The 22961-nt window shown below is 43.6% G+C and overlaps 2 protein-coding genes across 5 annotated transcripts; one reads left to right on the forward strand and one right to left on the reverse strand.

The window, feature by feature from the left end:
* Positions 1-1440: 1440 nt before the first annotated feature.
* LOC147232559 (calcium-independent phospholipase A2-gamma-like) lies at positions 1441-18579 on the reverse strand. Of its 3 annotated transcripts, XM_086149473.1 has the most exons (11): positions 18276-18579; positions 16763-18050; positions 16113-16262; positions 15766-15917; positions 15573-15667; positions 14526-14697; positions 14220-14277; positions 13682-13873; positions 6083-6278; positions 4353-4432; positions 3107-3235 (listed from the first exon to the last, which is right to left on the reverse strand). In XM_086149473.1, exons 2-10 carry the CDS (start codon positions 17681-17683, stop codon positions 4383-4385), a joined length of 1986 nt encoding a protein of 661 aa, XP_086005599.1. In that variant the 5' UTR covers positions 17684-18050; positions 18276-18579; the 3' UTR covers positions 3107-3235; positions 4353-4382. The 3 variants fall into 3 exon arrangements, with proteins under 3 accessions (XP_086005597.1, XP_086005598.1, XP_086005599.1); XM_086149471.1 differs by lacking the exon at positions 4353-4432 and having other exon boundaries at positions 1441-3235; positions 18276-18569; XM_086149472.1 differs by lacking the exon at positions 4353-4432 and having other exon boundaries at positions 1441-3235; positions 18285-18422.
* Positions 18580-18973: 394 nt separating this feature from the next.
* dnajb9a (DnaJ heat shock protein family (Hsp40) member B9a) lies at positions 18974-22037 on the forward strand. Of its 2 annotated transcripts, none has more exons than XM_086148803.1 (3): positions 18974-19188; positions 19461-19750; positions 20488-22037. In XM_086148803.1, the coding sequence occupies exons 2-3, from the start codon at positions 19495-19497 to the stop codon at positions 20907-20909; spliced, it is 678 nt and encodes a 225-aa protein (XP_086004929.1). In that variant the 5' UTR covers positions 18974-19188; positions 19461-19494; the 3' UTR covers positions 20910-22037. The 2 variants fall into 2 exon arrangements, with proteins under 2 accessions (XP_086004929.1, XP_086004928.1); XM_086148802.1 differs by having other exon boundaries at positions 18976-19183.
* The last annotated feature ends 924 nt before the right edge of the window (positions 22038-22961 follow it).

Raw genomic sequence — 22961 nt, forward strand, 5'->3', positions numbered from 1 at the left:
TGGTAATCTGTCTCCATCAGGGGTTGACTGCGCGACCGCGGTTATTTGTTCGGCGAGCGCGTACGACTTTGACGAGTTAATTAGCTTTGGCAAAAACATTTCTTCATATCACGGCATCGGACGCCGGCTGCAGAGCTAATGGAGCGATAATGAGCTAAAACGCACGGTGTAATTGAGTCGAGCCCCCCCGCGGAGGAACACAAAAACAACACAACAACGAACGCACGACCTCTTTGGGACGCTCAACAGGCAGCTCACATATGCAGCGCATGCTTTCCTCTGGACCTGGAGTTTAATTACATTATAACGCTTCCCTATAGAGCACGAGCGGCGTTTACCGGCTGCCTAACCGAGTTAGCGCGAGAAGCAGGAGCGGGTTCTGCGCCTGAGCCGGGTGCACATGGTGGACTTTATCCTCAGCTAAATGATGAGTTCCTTCAGCTCCTCTGTACGCTTTTACAGGCGCAAAATAATCAAATTGTTTTTTTTTAAGCAATATTAATGCACCGGTGCACGCGACACCATTTTATACGTTTGATTTAGTCCAGAATTACACCCATCGTTCATGTAAATTATAATATCCGATATTTTAATCTCTTTATTATAATAGTCTTTGAAAGCTGCGTTCTGGTGCTTTTATTTTTTAGCCTCCCGGACATTTGCCAAATCCTCAGATTTGGCAAACAGTAATCCTAAACAGTAAGGCAGGAGTTGTCAACATTTACCACATTATTGGCTATGCCTTATATAAATACATAATAAATATATAAAAATATGCCTTAATGATCCTATTTGCATGAAAAACATCTCGGGGTTAAGAGGTCACTACCAACTGAGAAATAAAGGCCTTCTCGTGACATTTACTCTGTTATCTTGGATTCTTCGCTAAACAATTTATTAGCATTCATAAAATTAGCGGTAACAGGAGCAGTAGAACGGGCTGGGTGAAGTGAAATACTACAGCTGCCTTCAAGGTGTGGATCACATCCTCTGGAGTGACGGTGCAATTTCCGTGTCTGAGCGGTTAGCGGAAAAATGTCGGATAATTGGCACCCCGTCTCAGACTCAGGTGTTACGCACGGATCAGAGCGCAGATCTGCATTTCTTGTCACCTTCCTCTCAGAGCTTGGGAAAGAGCTTTTAAATGACCTTCACCCGGAAAGACACGGCTACATTTCAAGAACGCTGCGATACGTATTCTGTGGTACGTGGCGGTCGGACGTAGAATTCGCCGCTAATGAAGCCCCGTGTTGGAAATGTAACAGCGAGGACAAGTACGTGTATCAGGCTGGATTTTTATCCGGTTCATTAACCACCTGTGAGTACAAAGTAGGCATGTGGTCGTATCCGTGAGTCAGTGCGTAGCGAGAGGATCCGGCGGCAGCAGAGGAAAGATAGCGATCAGCTCATCTTGGCATAATTAAGAAGGCAGAGCGTGGCGTGGATCAGTGAGGGTTTTAATTACACACTCATGAATCCCGTTTGCTCGGGACCGACAGAACAGCGTCTTTTTTTTTTTAATGCGGTAAAATATATGTGTCTATGTTACCTTCAGTAGATAGAGATATACAGTACTTGACTATGTCAGAGGTATATACTGGGACGCACACAGTTACACAAGAAAACAACGGTGAATGATAGCACATCACTGAGCAGCGTTAGCTAGCGCTTTCCGGATTTCAGAATTTCTCATTTAACCAAATAAGAAGGTACAACTGAAAGACAGCGGAGATCACTTATGAGGTATTAAGGGAAATGAAAAAGACACACCTGAGAATAAGCCTGAGTGAATCCATGACACAGAAAGATGAAGAAATCAAGTACAAGAACTCGTGAAATGTTGTGAATCAATTGTGGGACGATGACATTTTCATAGATTTCTTTTAGAAATATAGTCACTCAAATGAAATGTATTTAAATACGATACTGGACAAATTCTTCGCCATTTCTCTTCTCTTTACATAAAATTACATGTGTGCGATGCAGCTTCATGAAATACCTCACGTGACAGTTGTCACTCAGTGTCATTTAGTATAAATCTATATATCACATGAACAATGCCCATGAAAATAAAACCGTCCCTGTCGCGTTTTGTCCACTAAAAGTGCATTGTTCTGCAGACGACATGCTCATATTGTTTCGGTGAGTCAAACGGGGGACAAAATAAAAGCTACGGGTTCATTTGTTGCCCTGCTCATTTGTATTTCACAATCATCCCACTGAGCACCATCAGTAGATCATTGAAAGCCGTAAGAAAATATTTATGTGTGTGTGTGTGTGTATGTGTGTATACATATATATATATATAAATATATATATACACGCATACATACAGACATACATTGTGAATTTTGAATATGATGCATTAGGTGAGCTAATGTTTGGATCCTTTGGGATCCTTGACATTTCAACACTTGCTTTCTTCTGCATCCTGGCAAAGAGGGATCACAGATTTAAAAGTGATTCCAGATACTGAGGACAACCATCTACGTTTGTCAACAGCATGCAAAAAAAATAAAAACATCCCTTTTAGTGGATGCACACTTAGTGGACACGTGCCCTGAAGGATATTGTTGCAGCCATTTTTGCTGCTGCCAGACATGGTGATGAAAGATAACAAAACTAGCCTTCCCTGTCATGTTCTGCACACAATGCATCCTCTTGTATCTATCGCAGAGAGGGGCTAACTGACTCAAACCAAGAAGTGAAGTGCTGCCAACAACACCGATCATGAGATTTCTCTTCACAAATAATTCTGACGTGCGTGAGGGATAAATACAGCGAGTGCCATCTGTCTAGCTTGGATACATTACGTACCTCCGTCTTCACACAAAGTACTGCGGTGATAGGAGTCAAACAGCTGACGGTTATGACACGTGGAGACACGACAGGCCACCGGCAATTCAGGAAATGGAGAAAACTGCCACTACGTGGGGTAGAGGTGACTAGTGGCGTTTCTGTAGTTTAGGGGAAAAGTTGAATGTGCCCCCGTACATGTCTGCCTTCAACCTGGCCGACTCTTTCAGCCTTTGCGCCCAGGTCTTCCTTCGGGTCAGGATACGTGCGACCTTCTTCAGCTTCTCCTCGTTCCTCTCCAAGTAGCGGATTCCGTCAGTCTGAAGCTGATTTAGTTTCTCGCGTCGGGCATCGTGCATGGAGATGTCTTCATTCAAGTAGGGGTTGAAGCGGAAATATGTGTTGGGTGGAAGGAACGCATCAAGCGTGCCATGAACCTCTGTGGAGAAGTCGTGGGAGGCAAAGTCAGAGAGGCCGGGTGAGATGCAAAAGACATTTGGATTCAAATCACAAACACAGAATCAAAATTTGAGGATCAGAAGCATCCAGCTGTTTGTTAATGGGTGGAGAATACAAATGTTGCCTGTTAGCGCTGTGACTGATTTAACTAAGCCTCAGAACAGACACTTCGGCCTCCTCAAGCTCTCCGCATGAGGTAGTACAGAGTCAAACATGTTTGCCTTGTCTGGTTATTTTCATTGAGGACATCTGGAAAGTCAAACTAAATACAATGTCATATAAAGCAGTGATTAAAATATCACAGCGGCTCTGCGGGCCATTTCTTGGACATTTCCAGTGTATAAAGTAAATCGTCAGGAGTTTATTTCACGCCATTTAACAGATATGGGTCAAAGTCAGATGAAAAAAGGTCCAGAGATAAGCCACTTTCATAAATATCGTAATCGTAATTTTGCACCACATGTTAAAGGACAACAAAGGAAGTCATTTTCGCCTGAGCGAGGAATCGCGGGTCTGTTTTGTCTCAGATAATATATAAAAAAGTTGAAAGAGACTTGTAATAATGGATTCATCTGGAACTAGTGTTGAGGAGTTTATATCCCGTATCAGCCTTTCATAGACACAGGTAGGTAAGGGAGATGTTTGGCCGGGGAAGAACGTCACATTTATAGCTGCTCAGAGAGAGTCTGCCAGATATTCTACATGTGTCAAAAGTCCACAAGTCAGACTCATTCAATACAATTCATGCATAAACCACTGGACTTGTGCTATTATTGCTAATAACAATAATCTATACTTGGTTTTTTGACATTAACTTTTTTAACAATTTTTTGTTATCTACTTTTCATGAACTCCTCCAGTATTTTCTTATTTTCTTTCAAATCGCTTCTTGCAATGTACTATCCAAATAAATGTGCTTTGCTTTTACTCCAGATATTTGCAGGATGGGGATGCTAAGCTTGTCTGACACTGAAAATTTTCCTTTAAGGGATGATTTATTCTACTGACTGCTAAACTAAGCACAACCGAATGAGTTTGTGGCCAAATGTCAGTTCCTTGGGAACTTTGCATGTCAAACTCCGTTAGACGAGACTAACCCGTCCGCAGCTGCGGCCCAAGCTCTGCCGTTACACCACGATTCCGATGGTTTCTGAAGTGCTAGAAAGAAATATTGGCTCTGGGGACGAAAAGAAAAATATAATGCGGATTCTAGCATGAAGGGTTGGGGATCAATAAAGTATCATTCATTCACATGAGGGCTAAGGGTGGTTTAAGCCATAGATGGGGGGAAGACAGTTGGGCGAATAGCATCTAGGTCACACTGGGCTGCGACAGGAGTACACAGACCCAAATTTAGGCACATAAGGTGCTCTTGTCCAGATGTGGTAGACAGAGGCTGCAATTTCTGAGGGCCTGCGATGTGTTGTATTCAGCCCAAAGTCAGCAGACCTGGACATGAAAACGTGATTCTTTGCTTGAGAAATGACGTGGGAAGAAGAGTTTCAACCGTGCAATTCAGGGCCGCAAAAAAAAAAATTACAATGACAAGTCATCCGTTCCGTGCCTTTCACTTTCAATCTTTCCTCCCGTATACAGACGGGTATTCATATCCAAGCATTTTTTGTAAATGACATCGCAGTGCCTCTTTTGTGTCATGTTCTATTGTCCCCTTTGTTTTTCGTTGACATGTCAAATGAATAATACATTTCCGACCCATCCGACAGTTTATCAAGTCCATGTTGCTCCAAACTTGCCCCTTGTCCTTTGGCTCAACGTGATAAAACGTACTTTAGTTCAAATATTTTCATATGAAGCATGACTTCGCAGATCGAGGCGTTTTAAGGGAATGGAGAGGAAAGATCTCAGACTGTGCTTCAAGGGTGATTATTGGGATTTGTGTTTTGTCATAGCAGTTTTCATTTAGCTTTAGAGGCTATGACTCATAAGACCATGATTAGCAACACCGCAAACAATGGACTAGATGAGGGCAAGCTGTTTTGGTACAACCTTGTGTTTTATTCATTCATTCAATCATTGTCTACAAGGCTCATCCAACAATGACTGTTGCTGGAGCCAATCCCAGAGGTCATTGGAGAGGTTGATGAAGGGTCACATATCCAGAAATACAACCATTCATCCTCTTATTCACATTCACATGCCAAATAGACATATAGCCAGTCACTGTGTCGTTCTCAAATTGCTCCCGATAGCCAGGCTAGCGCCTTGCACGGCAGCTCTGCTGCCATCGATGTGTGAGTGTGTGAATGAATGGGTGAATATGAACCAGTGTGAAGTGATTAAAGCGCTACATAAGTGGGGACGGACTACTTACCATTCCATTTACCATTTACCATTTACCGTTACACGGGCACATACAAAAATTCCCTCTATATATATATATACTGCTCAAAAAAATAAAGGGAACACTTAAACAACACAATGTAACTCCAAGTCAATCACACTTCTGTGAAATCATAGTGTCCACTTAGGAAGCAACACAGATTCATTTGGACTTGTTTTAAGGACATAATATCAAAGTTGGATCAGCCTAGAGTTTGTTTTTACACTTTGATTTTGAATGTGATTCCTAATCCAGACCTCCATGGGTTGATACAATTGATTTCCATTGATCATTTTTGTGTGATTTTGTTGTCAGCGCATTCAACTGTGTAAAGAGCAAAGTATTTCATAAGAATATTTCATTCATTTAGATCTAGGACGTGTTTTTTAAGTGTTCCCTTTATTTTTTTGAGCAGTGTATATATATATATATATATATATATATATGTATATCTATCTTTGATAGATTGCATTGGTCCTCACTTACCTTCCGTGTCTGTGGCGCTGCTGATGACATTGCTCAGCTTGGTTTTGAGGCTGGTGTGGGTCAGGCTGTGATCACCAGGACCACTGAAACGCCCCGTACCAAGCGAGACCACACACTCCAAGGGGGTGCCGGGCCACAGACACCTGCACTCGTGGATGGCCAGTGCCGTTGGGTTGTTGATGAGCAGACCCCCATCCTGTATGCAAAACACAAGTCATGCCTGATTTACATACCTACTCCAGAACACTCGGTGAAACTAATAGCCATTTAAATCTATTGATTTGACCACTCAAATGCGGAAGTCTGAGAGGGACATCCGCGAAACAAGAGAGAAGATCCATGTCTATCCGGTTCTGGAGCAGCTTGTAAGCCTACAAAGCATTACATGAATCTTTCCCCCGCTCTCTTGATTCCACTCACTTTTTTTGCCCAACAGGCTTTGATATCGAACAACTGCCGAAGAGTGTTTTTGCTTTGGATCCATGGTCTACCCAGGGCAGTGGGGAGGGAGCGGGGGTAACCAGAGAGGCCGTGGGGACTGATGAATAGGCATGAAGACGAGGGGCTGCGGGGCTGGCAGCAGGATCAAACACACAGGGGCCGGTCCTCATTAAAGGGGTCTGGCTGGGGGGGGTTTGAGCCTCAGGGCCCCCAGTGTCTAGGGACGGTACTGGGGGGGGCTTGTTAATGTGATGCTAGTGTACATGCGACGCCGGATTATTCGTTCATGCCTGCATCATTGCTGTTCAATGTCATAATAACGCATTCATGATGGCAAACAGTCCGACGGGAGAGGAACGGGTAGGGCGGTAGTGACAACAACAACTAGCGTGTGCACAAAGTGCAACAGGGAAAACAAGGGATGCATTTTGGGTAAAAGGTAGGCTAATGCTCATGGACAGACTGCACTGGATTGTTTGCACTTTTTCAGTTAGCACAGGTTTAATTTGCACAACCATTGCTGGCCCTGGAAAAACACTGGAGAAACAAGTACATGGTTTTAGCTAGATTGTTTACGTTTCTGTGGCTTCCTTTTAGTTGCTTTCATTTATTCTTATTTTATTTATTAGAAATTATAAAGCTTCTGCATTTATGACTGGGCAGATGAAATTTGGATTTTTGGATATTAGTTTTTAGCAGATCCACTTCTGACCACTTTCCACAAATGACATCATCTACTGTCGTGAACTCGCCCATCTGCTAATTACAGCTTCATCCGCCCCTGAGAGATGTTAATTTTTTTTGCAAATGTTTGTCCATAGAGTCTATGCCCAAACAAAGTGGTCTATGGCATAGAAAGTGTCAGTTCACGATAATGAAAGCATGCATCAAATCCCCTTTAAGCCTCTGGTTTGATGGAAATAAACACCCATGTCATAGCAGCATGGGAAACACAAATTAGAGATGCCCGTCTCAAACACACCAACTAGATTCACATCCCAACTGATATTTAACTATTCAATCCAAAAAAATATAAATTGGACAGTGTGTTTCGACCATCAGTTGAAAGGAGACGTCTTGATGAAATTATCAAACCCTGCTCCGAGAGAAAATAAGGGAGGTTTGGGGTTGCTGTGGATCTCAAACAATCTCGAGGGGCAATAATTCAACTCAAACTTCTGGGTCGAGCTCTCCAATAACGAAGGGTCATGTGTTTTTTTTGGGCACTCCTGCCGATCGGTGCACTTCTGCAGTGACTCCGGAGATTCTCCGCAAATGGGTTGATGGGATTGAGCCAGTTTTGCCCTAGCTCCTCATTCTTTTTTTGTTTTTTTATTGCCATGACACCATTTCGCCCAGAGGTCTGACGGTCACGGTGAAAACCCTGGCGTGCGTCGATGTGCTTGTTCGGCCTGAGTCGTGGCCAAAGAAAACGACAGCAGCAAGGACAGGCAAACACACTTGAAAACAACTGGACGTAGTGATAGGCTCACATAAGGTCTGGTCTCCAAAATGCAGAGTGTGTGCATCTAGTTTAACGCATGAAAATGTGCGGTTTTAAAATGGACCTAATTTACAGCAGCATCTTTGCAGTAACTCAGCACTCAACATTTTAAACTTTACAGTTTGTCCAAGAAGCGCATGTGACAGCCAAACCCTCACAGGGCTCTCTTTTCCCTGGCCAGGGCCGGAGCTGCACAGGGGGTTTAAGTCTGCCACTAAGTACGGAAGAACTGCTGAGGAAGCAGTTTCACCAAAGTGCACCGTCATGCACAGAAAGAGAGATGGGGTAGAAATCAATCAGAAAACTAAAGGGAACACGCCTGGATGGGAGGCTCTCGGTCAGAGTTTGAAGGGACCTTGTTTGCACTTAACGGCTGATGAGCCCTTCGGAAACAACAACCGAACCATTTTTCTGAGCCGTGACATCGGCCTGGGACCAGTTTTGCATCCTTTTTGTGCAGACGGCTGTTGGAAAGAGTCACAAACTGGCCAAAATGTGTAACATTCAAGGCCAATTCTACAATGCTCCTTTGAGCTGACGGTTGAATGGCATAAGTTGTCTCCATTTCCTAGCACCTGCTTAGGCATGCAAGGGCGCAATGAAAACTTTGGCGACTGGTTGCGAACAAGCGTTGCGCTGCGACTGGACACCGACATGGTGTACGCACAACCCCTTCAAGGGATCTCTCCGCAGATGTCATGAACAAACAGACGAGTCTTAAATGGGAAGTGCCCGGCTCCGGCTACAGCGAGAACAAGCCGCAGACGTGACGGCATGGCGTCAACATTTGGCTGGCGGCCACATTCCCAAGCAAAGGGACCTGGGGGCTGGAGTACACTTGGAAGAGGGGTGAAGGTTCAAACAATGATCTGCTTACAACAAACTGCTAATAAGCTTTGCATTCAAAGTGGCCAAAACGCAAGCTGCTTTCAAGCAGGGGCGGAGGTCGTTTCCATCAAACTGGATCGAGAGACTATTTATGCGAGTAAAGCCGGGGAGAGGGTGGCGTATGTTGAATAAGTGACAGGCGTGTACAAAGAGAAGCTCGAAATGGAAAGTGAATCCTTTTCTGTTCAGATGTAATAAAGCAACATCCAGGATGCAGAGCGCCTTTGCTCCATCGTTTCGCCCCGAGGAGGCTCGCCGCTCATTCACACACCAATACATTTCACATCTCTTGAACAAAGAAAATGTTCAACGAATTAGGTCCCCCACAGCAAAGGGATTGAGTTTCACCCCGTCGAATTGAAAGATAAACCGTCGAAATACTAAATATGGTGATTTGGTTTGTTTCTGGAACAGAACTTTATCAGCTGTGATAAATGCACATAAATCAGATTTGCATAGCTGTTTGGAGTTTCCCAGCTGCCATTAAGTTCCCAGGAGCGTATCTCTATTGTGTCCGATTCGAACGTTTCTCGAAGGCATGCTTTGTTTTCAATAGGAAAGAGGTGCTATCGTTGGATCTGAGGAAAAAAAAAAAAAAAAAAGGTAATTTCACGCCTGAGCATCCGTCATCTCCCATTACCCGGAATGGCAAACTTGGTCCTCTTCATTAAGCCGGTGTGCCTGCATATCCCACTGCTGCTTCGACCAATAAGCGAACCTCGACGCTGCCTTGTGTGAGGGCCATTATGAGCGTCCGCAACACAGAAAAGAACAGGGCGCTCGCTTCCATCTCAATGAAGCAAGTCTTCAACGTGTATCCGACATAGCGGTCATATCGCAGATCCAATTGAGAGCAGTATTTATTACAATCTCTGCTTTGATTCGGTTGGACGTGAGTTCAGTCATGACTAATTATGAGGCCCTGCCATTGAGGCCACTTACGCTCAAATGATTCATTAAGGAGGCGTTATATAAGTCATGGATGTCTGGCGCTTGCTGTCACGGTAACCACAGTGTTTACCCACCATTCCACTGACAAACTAGATAATTGGGCCGTCAAGATAAAACTCACTCAATACTTAATGATTCAACAAAAACCAAGTCTCTGATGAGGATGAAAGAGCATTTTCCATTTAATCGGACAAAAAGGCGCACTCGTTGCGCTAAAACAGTTGCAAAGAGAGCCGAGTTGTTGTTGAAATAATGGAGGAGTGGTTGGCGGCACACATCAATGCCAATCATTTCGGGTCATGTATCTTCACAGCGGATCTTGTGGTTACATTTAACAGTTCTTCTCTTTTGCGGCAATGACGTCTGGGCCCCTTGGCGTTATCTGCCAAGGCTAACAAAAGACGAGGGCCCGTCATCGGGGGAGCCGGTGTTTTGCTGCAGGCATGCAAAGGCCAAAAGCGCAGTTACCCCTTCCTGCAGACCCGGGTTCGCACAACCTCACGCCTGTGCACTCGGTTCTACGGCGGAGAACAACAATCGCAGGCTGTGACTGTGCACACTTGCCAGTCTTTATCGAATAAATAATAAAATATTGTATGGTATCTAGATTTCCTCGAGACTAGATGAGCATAGATGTACATTTGTTGACTGCACGTTTTACAGTATCATTTTAAGTTTCATCGTATGCATGGAGAGTAGAAGCCGATGCAATTAAGGATCAGATGTTTTAAATGTGAAATATAGTACAAAAATAAATCATCAATTCAAAATCGCAAGAGTTCAAACAATGATTGAGGAGGACGACACCAATGTGGAATAAAGTCCTTGAATAGTCACAAGACGGGATCACACCTGAGCCGTTGTCATGGAAACCCGATCGGCTTTCATCGACAAGGTAGACATCTTCCTAGGGCGATTTTCGATGCAAGTCAGAACTGCCATCTTGAACCATCAGAACTGCCGTCAGAACTTAGCTAACCTGAAACACTAAACGCTAAAACTATGAGTTGATAACAAGTAACAGAATTAGGACTTGGGGAAAATTAGAGGGTACATAAGTAGAGAAAAATTACAGTCTTTTACCAATGTCTGTTATCACAGTTGTTTTCACGAGTTCCAGGAGAAGAATTTTATCCTTGATAATAGTCCCCTCCTATAACGTGCCTTTAAATTAATACTTATTTACTTAAAATCAGAATATTTCTTTGTACCTCAAAGACACATTCATTTCAACAATTTCACTCACACAGGACAGCGATTGTCCGACTTTTTTTTTCTGCCATAAATGCCTGTATTTGATGTCCGACTTTTTTTTTCTGCCATAAATGACTGTATTTGATGTCCGACTTTTTTTTTCTGCCATAAATGACTGTATTTGTGAGGCTGAAATGATGACCTCCGTTCCATTCTCGCTGCTTATTGGGGGGCCATGTTGGGGATCCTCAGGGTCTCGGAGGGCAGAGGTCCACGGATTCCATGCCTCTCATTAAAAGGCTGGCAGAGATGGGCGCAAAACGTTCTCCCGTTCCGATCTATCTCCTTTGATGGCCCCATGGTAGCCAGGAAGAAATAAAGGGCCCTGGCCATTCTGTGCAAGGCATTTCTTCCATGCTGTTTATTGCAGCAATAATTATGAAAAGTTTATGAACTGCGTGAGCTTAATGTTGAACACGTCTTATCCTGCTCCATTTTATGACCTCCGTTTTTCACCGCTTCCTCCCTTGCCCTGACGGTAACTCTTTTAGATCCGTCAGCACCTTGCGAATCCCACATATTATAACAATTCAATTGTGCAGATGTAAAACAGGCTGCAGGCCGCAGAATTTTTAAACAAGCCTTCATTAGTTTTCCCAAACGGTTCAAGAATCCCGGCGTCCGTTCAGCCCCATGCCGTGCCGACTGCCTCATACACAGTGTACAAGGGGCGATTGTCCCGGGACAGGAGTCGAGTGGAAAACTCCGTGGGTGTTTATGAAAGAGACAGGGATGACGCTCTCTCGGTGGAATCCCTGCATTGCATGGATAGCGTGGTGCGCCTGTGACCCGTCACTGCGTACGATGCGGCGGCGGCGGCTTTCTCAAGGTGCCATTTGGACAGACTGTACAGTTTCCAGGGTAACCTCCGGCCATCTTGGGAAATATATAAATATATGTGCTTGTGTGTGTTCATGTTAATATTATGAACTACGAGCAGCAGAAACTGTAGTGGGCGGTTGCTATGTACAATGAACCCGTAAAGAAACACATTTGTTTATCTTTAAACTAATGTATTGAATATAATAATGGGGGGAGTCTTGAAGGCTAGTTTCAGTGAAATACTCTTTTAAACTAGTATTACAAAGTAATCTCCCAGTTTCTGCTACAAGTTACCTAAGAGTTTGGAAGAGAAGCTCGTTGTTTATCGTCGTTCATGCTAACAGGGACGGCGCTGCAGCAAAGCGGGGAACTGTCGCATCGGGCAAATGTATACGGCAGACCGAGCCAAAACCAAAGGCGTTTTTTCCATACCCGTTTACATTTTGTTCCAAACTTGAAAAGAAGGAAACAACTGATGTGCCTGATTTGTGTTGGTGCCGTGTTGCCCAGGGCGCCCTGCCCTGACTGAGAGGATACAGTAAATGAATGACATTAGCTGCATACAGCGACCTGCCAAATGGTGGAGTGCACTGGGAATTTGTTATTGTGCTCTGAGCAATAAGACACCCTTTAAGCTCAGATGAATTTAAATGTATTCTGCCGGGATATGCCTTCCCCGAGATGGCACGACGACAACAACGGCGGGCGGGGCGTGTACACATTTCTCCGGTTTGCTTGACGAGGATTATGTGGCCTCTCAGATGTATTTGTCTAATTCAATCATGGACACGGATTGGAGTGCTCGGACGTAGCAGAGTGCCGATAAGCTGCATAAATGTAGCAGGAGGTTGCAGATAAGTTGTGAGTGAACTACATATTCTGTGTGAATGTGCAGCAGAGGGACCTTAAGAGACAATGTTCAGTACAAAATCAGCTTCCAGACTATAAATAACCATTCATTATCCAACGACACTTGTAGCGGTCGTTCCCAGAGTTTTAAATGCCCTACAGGTCGTATTCATATAATGAGGGAGCCATGCAAATATGAACACTTTTCAATTTTCACCAATCTCACTGTGTCAATCTCACTGTATTATGTAGGAGGGGTGGGGGGGGGGATAAGTGGATCTAAATTAGTGGCTAAGTTAATTGCCAGAAACTGCCCGAACTATGATTGGCTGTATATTGAGCATCTCAAGGAACTGCAGACCGGACACCTAGTCAGAGTGTGATTCACGCCCGAGGCGTGACGCACAGTCTGCTCCGGCCCAGGGAGACTGGACAATAAGAACAACTTTCATAATGAACAAGTGTTTCGTAGAGTTAAAGTGTTGCAGATGGGCTTTGAAAAAGCCCCCCCTTTCTGTGGAAACCCATTTAAGTGGATCATAGGATGTGATATACTGGTCCCAAAACATGCAAATATAAGATATGCATTTGCATTTAAAGAAGAACAAGCGATGATATTGCAGACAGCCTCAACCATTTTTTTGTTTCCCCGCACGCCTAGAAAACGGTCACAGAGTAAGTAACGATGGCGATCTCGGGAATTAGTGGTTATATAACCAATTCAGCAGCTATCTTTGATAAAAGCATCAGCTAAAAGCTTAAAATCTGAGCACAGGTCGCAAAATCCCCTGACACCAGTTCACCAAATACCATCGGGAAATGAACTGTGTCATCGGGTTCAGAAGCACCGCTGCCACTCCTGCACTTCCGTCACGCTGAAAAGGACTGACCTGGTGGAGATCATTCCCCAGGCTGAACTCCTGGAAGTACCCAGGGGCCGCTGACGTGGCACGAATGGCCTGCCAGAGCTGGTGCTGGCATCCCCCGGCATAGTGCGAGCGCACCCCCGGCAGCAGGTTGTAGTTCCGGAACACGTAGGCCTTCAGGGTGCCTCGGTTGACGACAGCGCTCACTGCTGCCACCTACCAGCGAGAGAAAAGACACAGGAAGTGAACGCCAGCGTGAGGCAGCATTTTCAGGGTGAGCTAAAATGTGGAATAGACCACTGAATATTGAAAAATACATATAATTAGGCATTGATAATCTGACCAACATCCCGCATTGCATTTATTAGCATTGGAAGAGTCTGCTAATGCATGACGGCATATATACTCTATCACAGCGTGATCTGGATTTGGAATGCATTTCCCTTCCACGTCTTGTGCACAGCCGTGACTCAGGCTGAGGCCGGAGCCATCTCTCACTCTGCAAGCGGAAACGGCTGCGGGCTCGCCGTGACAGAGTGAATTAGCGTCTCTTGGTATTCACCTTGGGACATTCGGGGTTTCTCGACGTTTCCACCAGCAGGTGTGAGCCAATCTTCTCCCTGCAGACGCGCAACGAAGCGGGTAAATGGCGACTTGGGAAAAAACTGGCAAAATGTGGAGGTGAACTGTTGATTGTTTCTTAGTATCATCAAGCACGGGCTGCGATTCTATCTGCAATTGAATCTATAAAACTATCATGGTGATTAATATGACATGATGGGCAGAGATGGTGACAGCCGTTGAGACATTTCAGTTGAAATTTCCACCCTTGAACTCGCCCTGCCCTTGAACAGTCAGAGGAACTGACTTGAGGAGGTTCTCCCAGGCCAAGCTGTCATAGAATGCGTGGCTCAGGCCCATCTTCACGCTGCCGACGATCACATTCTGCTTGAAAACACTGGGACCCAGCTTCTGGTAGAGATCCTCGCAGTCATTCAGAGGATAGTGGAGCACGCCCACCATGAAGCCTAAAATAGCACCTGCAGAGGAGAAACAGTGAGAACTTACACAAGGAGGTGGAAAAGATGCTATCACTTGTTGGTCATTGGATGGTTTCTTCAGCATTTTTTGGTCATTCAACGCCTCTACATGCCTTGAACATACTCAATGCTTAAATACCATCAAGTAAATCTGCTTAGGTACGTAATGTATTGCCCACAGTTAGAATTTCTTTTTCTGATCATTTAGTGACGCATGGTAATGTGATCTTTCGGTGATCGAGTGCGGGGATGACCAAGCTCCTGCACAGAGAGCAAACATCTGAATATCATGACCCCTCATTTCTCCTCCTATTAACAAGTCACGCTTGCGTTCTGAGTACAGAGACATGACTCAGACGTTCAGGCAGTAAAATAATCAGCTGAAGCGACCCGGGAGGGTTAAAATTATGTGAGCAACCTCCGGCTTGAGATTAAGCCCGAGACCCAAGGAGCAAACGCAAATCTCTGGTTGTGATTCAAAGCTAATCTGTAAACAATAATAATTGAGATGGAAGGAGAGCAGTGATGTCTGAGCCTGGCAGAAGAGGACACAGCGTCCTCCAGTGGTGATTTAAATACTGAAAATGTGATTTTTGGCCCTGAAGCCAATCCCTGAACATTTAAAATCAGTAGCAGTTATACCTTCAGAAAAAAAAAGTTTACATTTATATGTAAACAAGATTGTGTCACTTTGCCTCTAGTTCTCTTCAGCCATAAGCAAATTACAGACAGAGCGAACGGTAGTGCCGGAAATTGAGGTCAAACAACAGCAGGGCGGCAAGTGGGTCAGTGTATAATCAGTTGTTGCTCCACAGCACTCTGATAATCCACACACATATAAACACAGAGTGAAGTGGGGCAGACATGTGACGCACCTGTGCTGACACCACATATGTAATCAAACAACTTGTGTATAGGTTGGCCAGTGAGGGATTCCAACTTGTGTAAAGTCTGCAGGGCGAGAAGGCCCCTGAAAGCACAAAGAGAAGAGTTCCACTCGGAAACCAGTCCTGCATTTCTCTGAATGGTTGCAGTGAAGAGGATAATAAAGAGAAGCTGAATCCATACCTTAACCCTCCGCCGTCTATAGACAGGATCCGTATGCCCCTACCCTTGACAGGCTTTTGATAACCCACCAGGGCAAGGGCTTCTCTTATTGCAGCCCCTAGGCCAGGGTCATCGGCTTGTTGAAGACGCAACAGACGTGGAATGACCCTCTCCTGAGGAGCAGATAAAAAACACTGTGGCACAGTTGCACAAATCACAGTTGCCTCCAAGATATTATAATATATAACTATTCCTGCCAGGGATATAATGATGATGAAAGCATCAAAAAAATTCAGCATCATCTTTTATGCATGTTTATGTGGTAAACGATCAGCCGTTGAGGCCTTTTGTACAAGAAAGCAGCTGACCTTTACTGCAACTACACGGGTGTCCGGGAACTCAAGGAGGTGGTAGCTGAGGTCCTCCACCCTGCTGATGTAGACCCTCACGTCCGACACTCTGTAAAGAGCCCGGACGAGAGCTCGGGTTCGATTGTCCACGCTCACCCTGGCAATGATCTGCAGGGCAAACAGGAAGAGGCATTCATTCATTTCACAGTTCCACGGACTAACTTTTAAGAACTGATGAATTCAGATGTACGTAGATTAGACAGCCGGGTAACCAGGTACTAAGATGTGCATAAATTGTGAGTAATTTGTATTTAGAGGGACTAATCAATTTGACATCATCCTTCACCTTTCATTTAAACCTGTTAAAAGGATCACTGTGGGATTTTTCTGGAAGAGCTTTACCAAACGCGATCCCCTCAAAGATCAGAACACAATAATGCTTTTCTGAATAAGTATAATACAATACATAAGCAAAGACATCACCGCATCACTATAATACCTAATAAAATGGCAATTTTGCTAACAACGCCCTGCTAGTAACTATTGACTTTCTGCATGCTGATAATCATCATTGACAATAATTGTGCAACCTCTATTTAATGTAGATCAGTACTTTCACAATGAGTCAAAGCTTACTTTAATATCATAATTGTTGCGTGGAAGTCTACCTTTTCTCTTTGAAGAAGAAGTTTCTTGGCTGTGTCATTTGCAACCCTCTGCTCTTGGCTAACGGTTGTCTCAGCGTGGGTCAACAGTGAATTTCCCGGCTTCTTCACTTCTGACACAGTGCTTTTGGACTCTCCAGTCCTAAATCTAGGAAGCAAAGGGGCAATATAGCTCCCCACAAAAGCTTGCACAGTGGGGGCTGAGCGGGACAGGTAGTTTCCTAATCGTCCATTAATGGAGGGTGGAGTGGTTGCAGCAGTAGAGTCTGGTTTACTAGACAATGAAATTATGTTATTGAATTGCTGACCCTGAGAATGCGCAGACTTGTCCACGTTTTCCAAACTCTTGTTCTGAGCCATTAAATTGCGTCTGAAGTATGAATTGACGTGATGGGACAGATAGTTGAATGTTTCGTCAAGGTTGACAGAGAAAGTGCTGGGATGGAAAAGAGCTGTAGTTTGTTTGTGAGGTTTGTTTCCAATCTCATGATCACTTGATAGCTTATTCGGCTCCTCTATCTTCCTGGTAACAACAGATCTGACGGGATGAGTTGCATGGCTCAAAGCTTTTTCTTTAATTGCAGATGCAGCTAAACTTTTGGTCGCAGCCATTGCTTGGGTAGAACCATGATGCTGTGGGAGGGGTGTCACGGCACTTTCATTATTTGTTGCATCCCATACTCGCATGGCAGAGGAGTTGTTCAAGAGATTTACATTTTGAGCTGTAGTGGATGTTACTGGCAGAGCAGGAGGAGGTGTTGTGTTGTTTTCCCCAGGTTTTCGTTTTGATGCAAGGCTTTTTTCGACATGCTTTCCAGCCTTAAAAGAACTAGGATTGAGTCTGGCAATTTTTGAGAGAAATTCCGTATGAGTGCCAGTCACAGCTTTTGAAACTGTGTCCAACATGCTCTTGACCCGAGACATAAGTTGGCTTGGACCAGCAGACCGGTGTGATGCTGAAATGTTCAAATATACAGCGACAGGATGGAGCCCGAGCTTCGCTCAGCAGAGCCACGCCTTTCAAACCCAGAGCCCTGGATGGTGGATGCAACTCTGGCTGAGATGGTTTGTTTCTGTCCGAGACTGCAGCAAGTGCGTGAATTCACATGGATCCTGTAGTGGAAGGTGCAGGAGTATTGTGGTGATGGTGTGGATTTTCCAGCACGCCACAAATCACATGTTCTAACTGCTATCACCATGGCAGCACTGGGGGCCCATCCATGGCTCATTATGACATGGATGAAGCGTTCAAAGGAACATTTGGAGGTCTATGCACTGCCTTTCCACTGACCTGAAGAGTGACAGGGTGAAGAAAGAAAGAAAGAAAGAAAGAAAGAAAGAAAGAAAGAAAGAAAGAAAGAAAGATCTACGTGTGAGGCAGTGATCGCTTCTTCATGATAGTCAACCTACTTCTAGATATGACAGGTACACAACAGCAACCGAAGCTAGCTCTGCTAAAACTAGCTGAAGTGCTAGCACTCAAAACAGGCAAAAGAAAATGAAAGGAAAAGCGTACCAGGCTTACATGGTGTCCCTTCGTAAAGGTCCGAAACGTTTAATTTCTCGCCATTTCACAGCGACAATGAGAAGGGGTTAAACAAGACCTGACAACCATCGGGTCATCGAACTAACACCTTCTGTCCGGAGTGATGTGACGTTAGGCGAAAGGAAAAACAAAAATCACATGACCACCATGGTGTTCTGTCATTGGCTGGGTGTTTCTGCGCGCCTCTAAATGGAATGTGCTGATTGGTGGGTGAAATGCAGTCTCTGTCATTACTTCGAACTGGATGACTTTTTGGACTGCACTGTAACATACTATCCGCAATTAACAATTCCCTAAGTCATGTATTCATTGTTTTATTTCTAAGGTATCCATACGTATATTCTCCAGAGTCATGTCAGATTATCGATGTTACACTCAAATCATACTCTGTTCTACTTTTTCCTTCTAGACACAATTTTTCCCGTTTCATACTGAGCAATTTACACAGCTGAAAACTAGATGCCATTACACGTGCAACTTGTGCTCTGAGGTGACAATTAGAGGCTATTCTATTCTATTTACTAGAACTTTCGATCTATTTATATGACCTTTATTACGATTAATAAAGCGGCAAATGATAAATCAAAATAGACGCATCCAGAGGTGGGGAAACTTAAATAAACAAAAGACCAAGGTCACTGTCGGCCAAGGTGAGTAAGCGTCGGTACCTGCTCTGAGCACTAGATGGCGGTAATGAGACGCCCTTGCTAGGTGTGGCGCGGTAGGCATACACAACCGAAGAAGTCCTGTCAACGATGATGTTGCTGCTGCTAACTGATGTTTTGTTATTCAGTGATTACATTAAACCAACATCCCCAGGCCCAGCTCCGACTAGACACGCCGGGCTTGTCGTGTGAAGGGCTCGCCACCGTCTCCCGGTGAGGTGGGGGTCGGGGGTTCGAATCTGGACCTGGTTCTTGCTAGCAAACGTTCGCTAAAGTTACTCAACTGACGGTTCCGTCACAAACATCATGCAAATATTTTTTACCCCTTAAATGGAATAACGCTCATCTTATATATAATAAAAAAGGGGGGTGTACTTAGCTTAATTTAAATTCGATACTTGCCAAAAAATGTCAAGTTAACCAAAATGTCACTTGTGTGCTCGCAAGCTAATGTGAACATTAGCTTGATAAACCGTTGTTTTCTATTCAGGCTCGCTCAAGAGGACTTATCGTTCCGGTTCCCGATGAGCCGACCGTCTCCTCTGACCCGGGATAGCGGTGCCATGACCGCGGCACAGTCCGCCGTCACCTTGGCGGTGTGCGTCCTGATGGTAACGGAGCTTATACTGGCCAAGAAGGACTACTATGAGATCCTGGGGGTGCACAGAGAAGCCAACGAGCGGCAGATAAAAAAGGCTTTCCACAAGCTCGCCATGAAGTATCACCCCGACAAGAACAGCAGCCCCGATGCTGAGGACAGATTCAGGGAAATTGCAGAAGGTAAACCACTCTTTAGTCCCCTTGCTTCTTCCAGATACTCAACTTGATAAATATATGAAATGTGTCTGACATGGATGAACATTAATTTTTAATTGCAGTATATTAGAAAACCAATGTCCTTTGAGGACGTTGGATTAATTTACATATATATATTAATATCAGCAATCCAAAGTCAGCTTCATTGTCAAACTCTGAAGTAAGCAATTGCGTGCACAGCAGACAAGAACATTTACCAATACCTAAAGAAAAAAGCATAAATGTAAATCTGTATATTTTGTATACTACAGGACTGTCTCAGAAAATTAGAATATTGTGATAAAGTTCTTCATCTTCTGTAATGCAATTAGATAAACAAAAAATACTTTTTCATGATATTCTAATATTTTGAGATAGGATTTTTGAGGATTCTTAAGATGTAAGCCATAATCAGCATTATTAAAATAATAAAAGGCTTGCAATATTTCAGTTGATTTCTAATGAATCCAGAATGTGTGACATTTTTGTTTTTTGTAATTGCATTACAGAAGATAAAGAACTTTATCACAATATTCTAATTTTCTGAGACAGTCCTCTATGTTCACATATATGTAGAAAAAAAAAAAAATATATATATATATCAGCAACATTTTTTTGTAAACATCATCCCATTCTAATAGGTCTGTTTGAATACTTTTAGATAAATGTTCTGTCCATGCAAAGTGAGCTTGGAGTCCTGAACACTCCCGTTTTTCTTTCAGCTTATGAAACGTTATCAGATGACAACAGCAGACAAGAGTATGACCAGTTTGACGGCAGTGCTGCGTACTTTGCCAGGGAGACACAAGCCAGACAGAGGCACGGTCCCCACCAGCCTTTCAGCTTCAACTTTGACGACATATTCAAGGACTTTGATATCTACAGCCAGAACAGACATGCCAGTCACCGGAGAAACTTCAATGAGCATTCCAGGTCGGCCAAGGAGTCCCATAGTAGACACAAGAGACATTTCCAAGGAGGCTTCCATGATATGTTTGACGACCTGGAAAGAATGTTCGTCTTTGGCAAACAGGCCAAACAGACTGAAAATGGGTTTCACGGGGCATCAAAGCAGCACTGTAGAACGGTGACAGAGCGCAAAGGGAATATGGTGACCACATACACAGAATGCAATGTAACCTGACAGGAGACGCGGAGTGTTGAACCATGACTGGAAAATCGCCTTAATGGAGTAAAATCGATTGAATGTTTGAGAACGGGCGTTGCAGCAGCTGAGCACAGGTATAAACTGAGAAAGACGAGATACCTTTATTTTGTCGCATATAGTTATTAATACATACAGCACAACCTCAGCAAAGATGGAGATAAAACATTCCTCTGTCAATGTATTTAGTGATTGCATGTTTGTTTGCTCTACTTTTTGGTTTGGTTTGGTTTTTCCCATCAGCAGCTGAGGAAAGGCTGTTTGAGTATCTTTGTTTGAAAAACACTCATCTACCTTGTAGAGAAAATAAAGTGGACTTAGTTTTATATGATAAAGCTGTACTTTGGTTTGCAGCCCCGAGTCAGATCATAAGTGGAAGAGCTGGGGTTTTGCCAGTGGTCCTGAAATGGGCAACCGTGCAAACAAATGTCTCTTTCCAATTTTTTTTTTCACTGTAATGCATGAATTATGTTTCAGCTTAAATGACACTTATCAGCTGATCAAATGTCTTTTGAGCCATAACACATACTCCACAAATGGCATTTCATAGAGATGTGTTTTGCAATTTAGGTCACATAAAAAACCTTGAGATCTGGACTGCTTGACTGCCATGTACGAGGATGCCATACAAAGACTGCCGAATGTGTTACTGTTGACCTCTTAAACACTGAGCTGACTATAATTTTAAAAGGAGTTGCTATGTTGATTCATTTGTATTCTAGCGTATTTAATTTTTAGGTCACCTGTTATGTGCTTCTTTCATGTGCATTGCTGTGAACAGCATTTTGTTTGGAACAAAAGTCAGGAAGCTGAAGAAATATGGATATGTATTTCCTGAATAGCTACAACTAACCTTTGCACAGGAATCACAGTTGCACACAGTTTAAACCAGAGCTACGGAGCAGAGAAGAGGAACCAATCTCTAAGCTTTGTGTTTGTTTTCCATAGGTTTCAGTGATGTACTACTTTGACATTGTGGTGTGCAATATTTATTTTCTCCTGTGATATCTAAAATCGTGAAATGTCATTAGCACTTTTGATTTTGTGCGTTTTTCAGGATACAGAGATCCAGGGATGGTAACGAATGTTTTGATGAATAAAATGCTGCAAAACCAGTTTCTGTGTGTTCTGGATTCTTTGAGAGGGAGAATATTGGTTGTTTAGGCTAATTATCAGCTAAATATGTGACTGGGGGGGACTTTTCTGTACTTTTGAGTGATTTTATTAATTTTTCATTAATAGCGATATCCAGGATAAGAAATATAAGACATTTGGCATATTTTTCTGAAGTTGCACTGAAAGCAACAAAATTGAATAAGGCGTGCGTATACACATCAAATGCCGCACACATTATACGGTGTGTGCACAATTATTGGGCAAGTGGTAATTTCCAACTCCGAACAGAATAAACTTGAATGCTTATTGGACTTTATGCATATCAGGTGATGTGTTTTTGTGTACCGAGGGAGGGTGTGGCCTAAGGATCAACACCCGATATTAACGTGCATAATTATTAGGCAGATTCTTCTCCTCAGGAAAAATGGGCCAAAAAAGAGATTTAACCGAGTGAAAAGTCAAAAATTTTAAAAAGTTCTTTCAAAGGGATACAGTACACTTGAAATATCTAAGAGGTCGAGGCATGATCACAAAACCATCAACGTGCTGTTATAAATAGTCAACAGGGTCACAAGAAACATGTCAAAGAGACACAATTAGCTACCAAAGATTTGAGAAGAACCAAACATGAAGCTACCAGGAAGCCATTATCCTCCAGCGCTGCCATATTCAACAACTGCAACCTATCTGGAGCAGATGGATGGGCCCATGGTTGGGTCAGTAACAGACACAGAGCTCCACTTTGACTCCGATGCCAGCTATGAGCTAGATGAGCTAGTTGGACCTTTTTTTGAACTGAAAATGGACTCAAAATCAACTCTCAGACCTACTGCCAATTTTAGAAGACAATTTCTTCCATAAGTGGTACAGGAAAAAGTCTGCATCTTTCAAGAAAACTTTGATTTTCATGCATGG

The sequence above is a fragment of the Fistularia commersonii genome, chromosome 7, assembly GCF_037954325.1.
Source record: "Fistularia commersonii isolate RoL2024-O1a breed Wild chromosome 7, RoL_Fcom_v1.0, whole genome shotgun sequence".
In the NCBI taxonomy this organism is placed as follows: domain Eukaryota; kingdom Metazoa; phylum Chordata; class Actinopteri; order Syngnathiformes; family Fistulariidae; genus Fistularia; species Fistularia commersonii.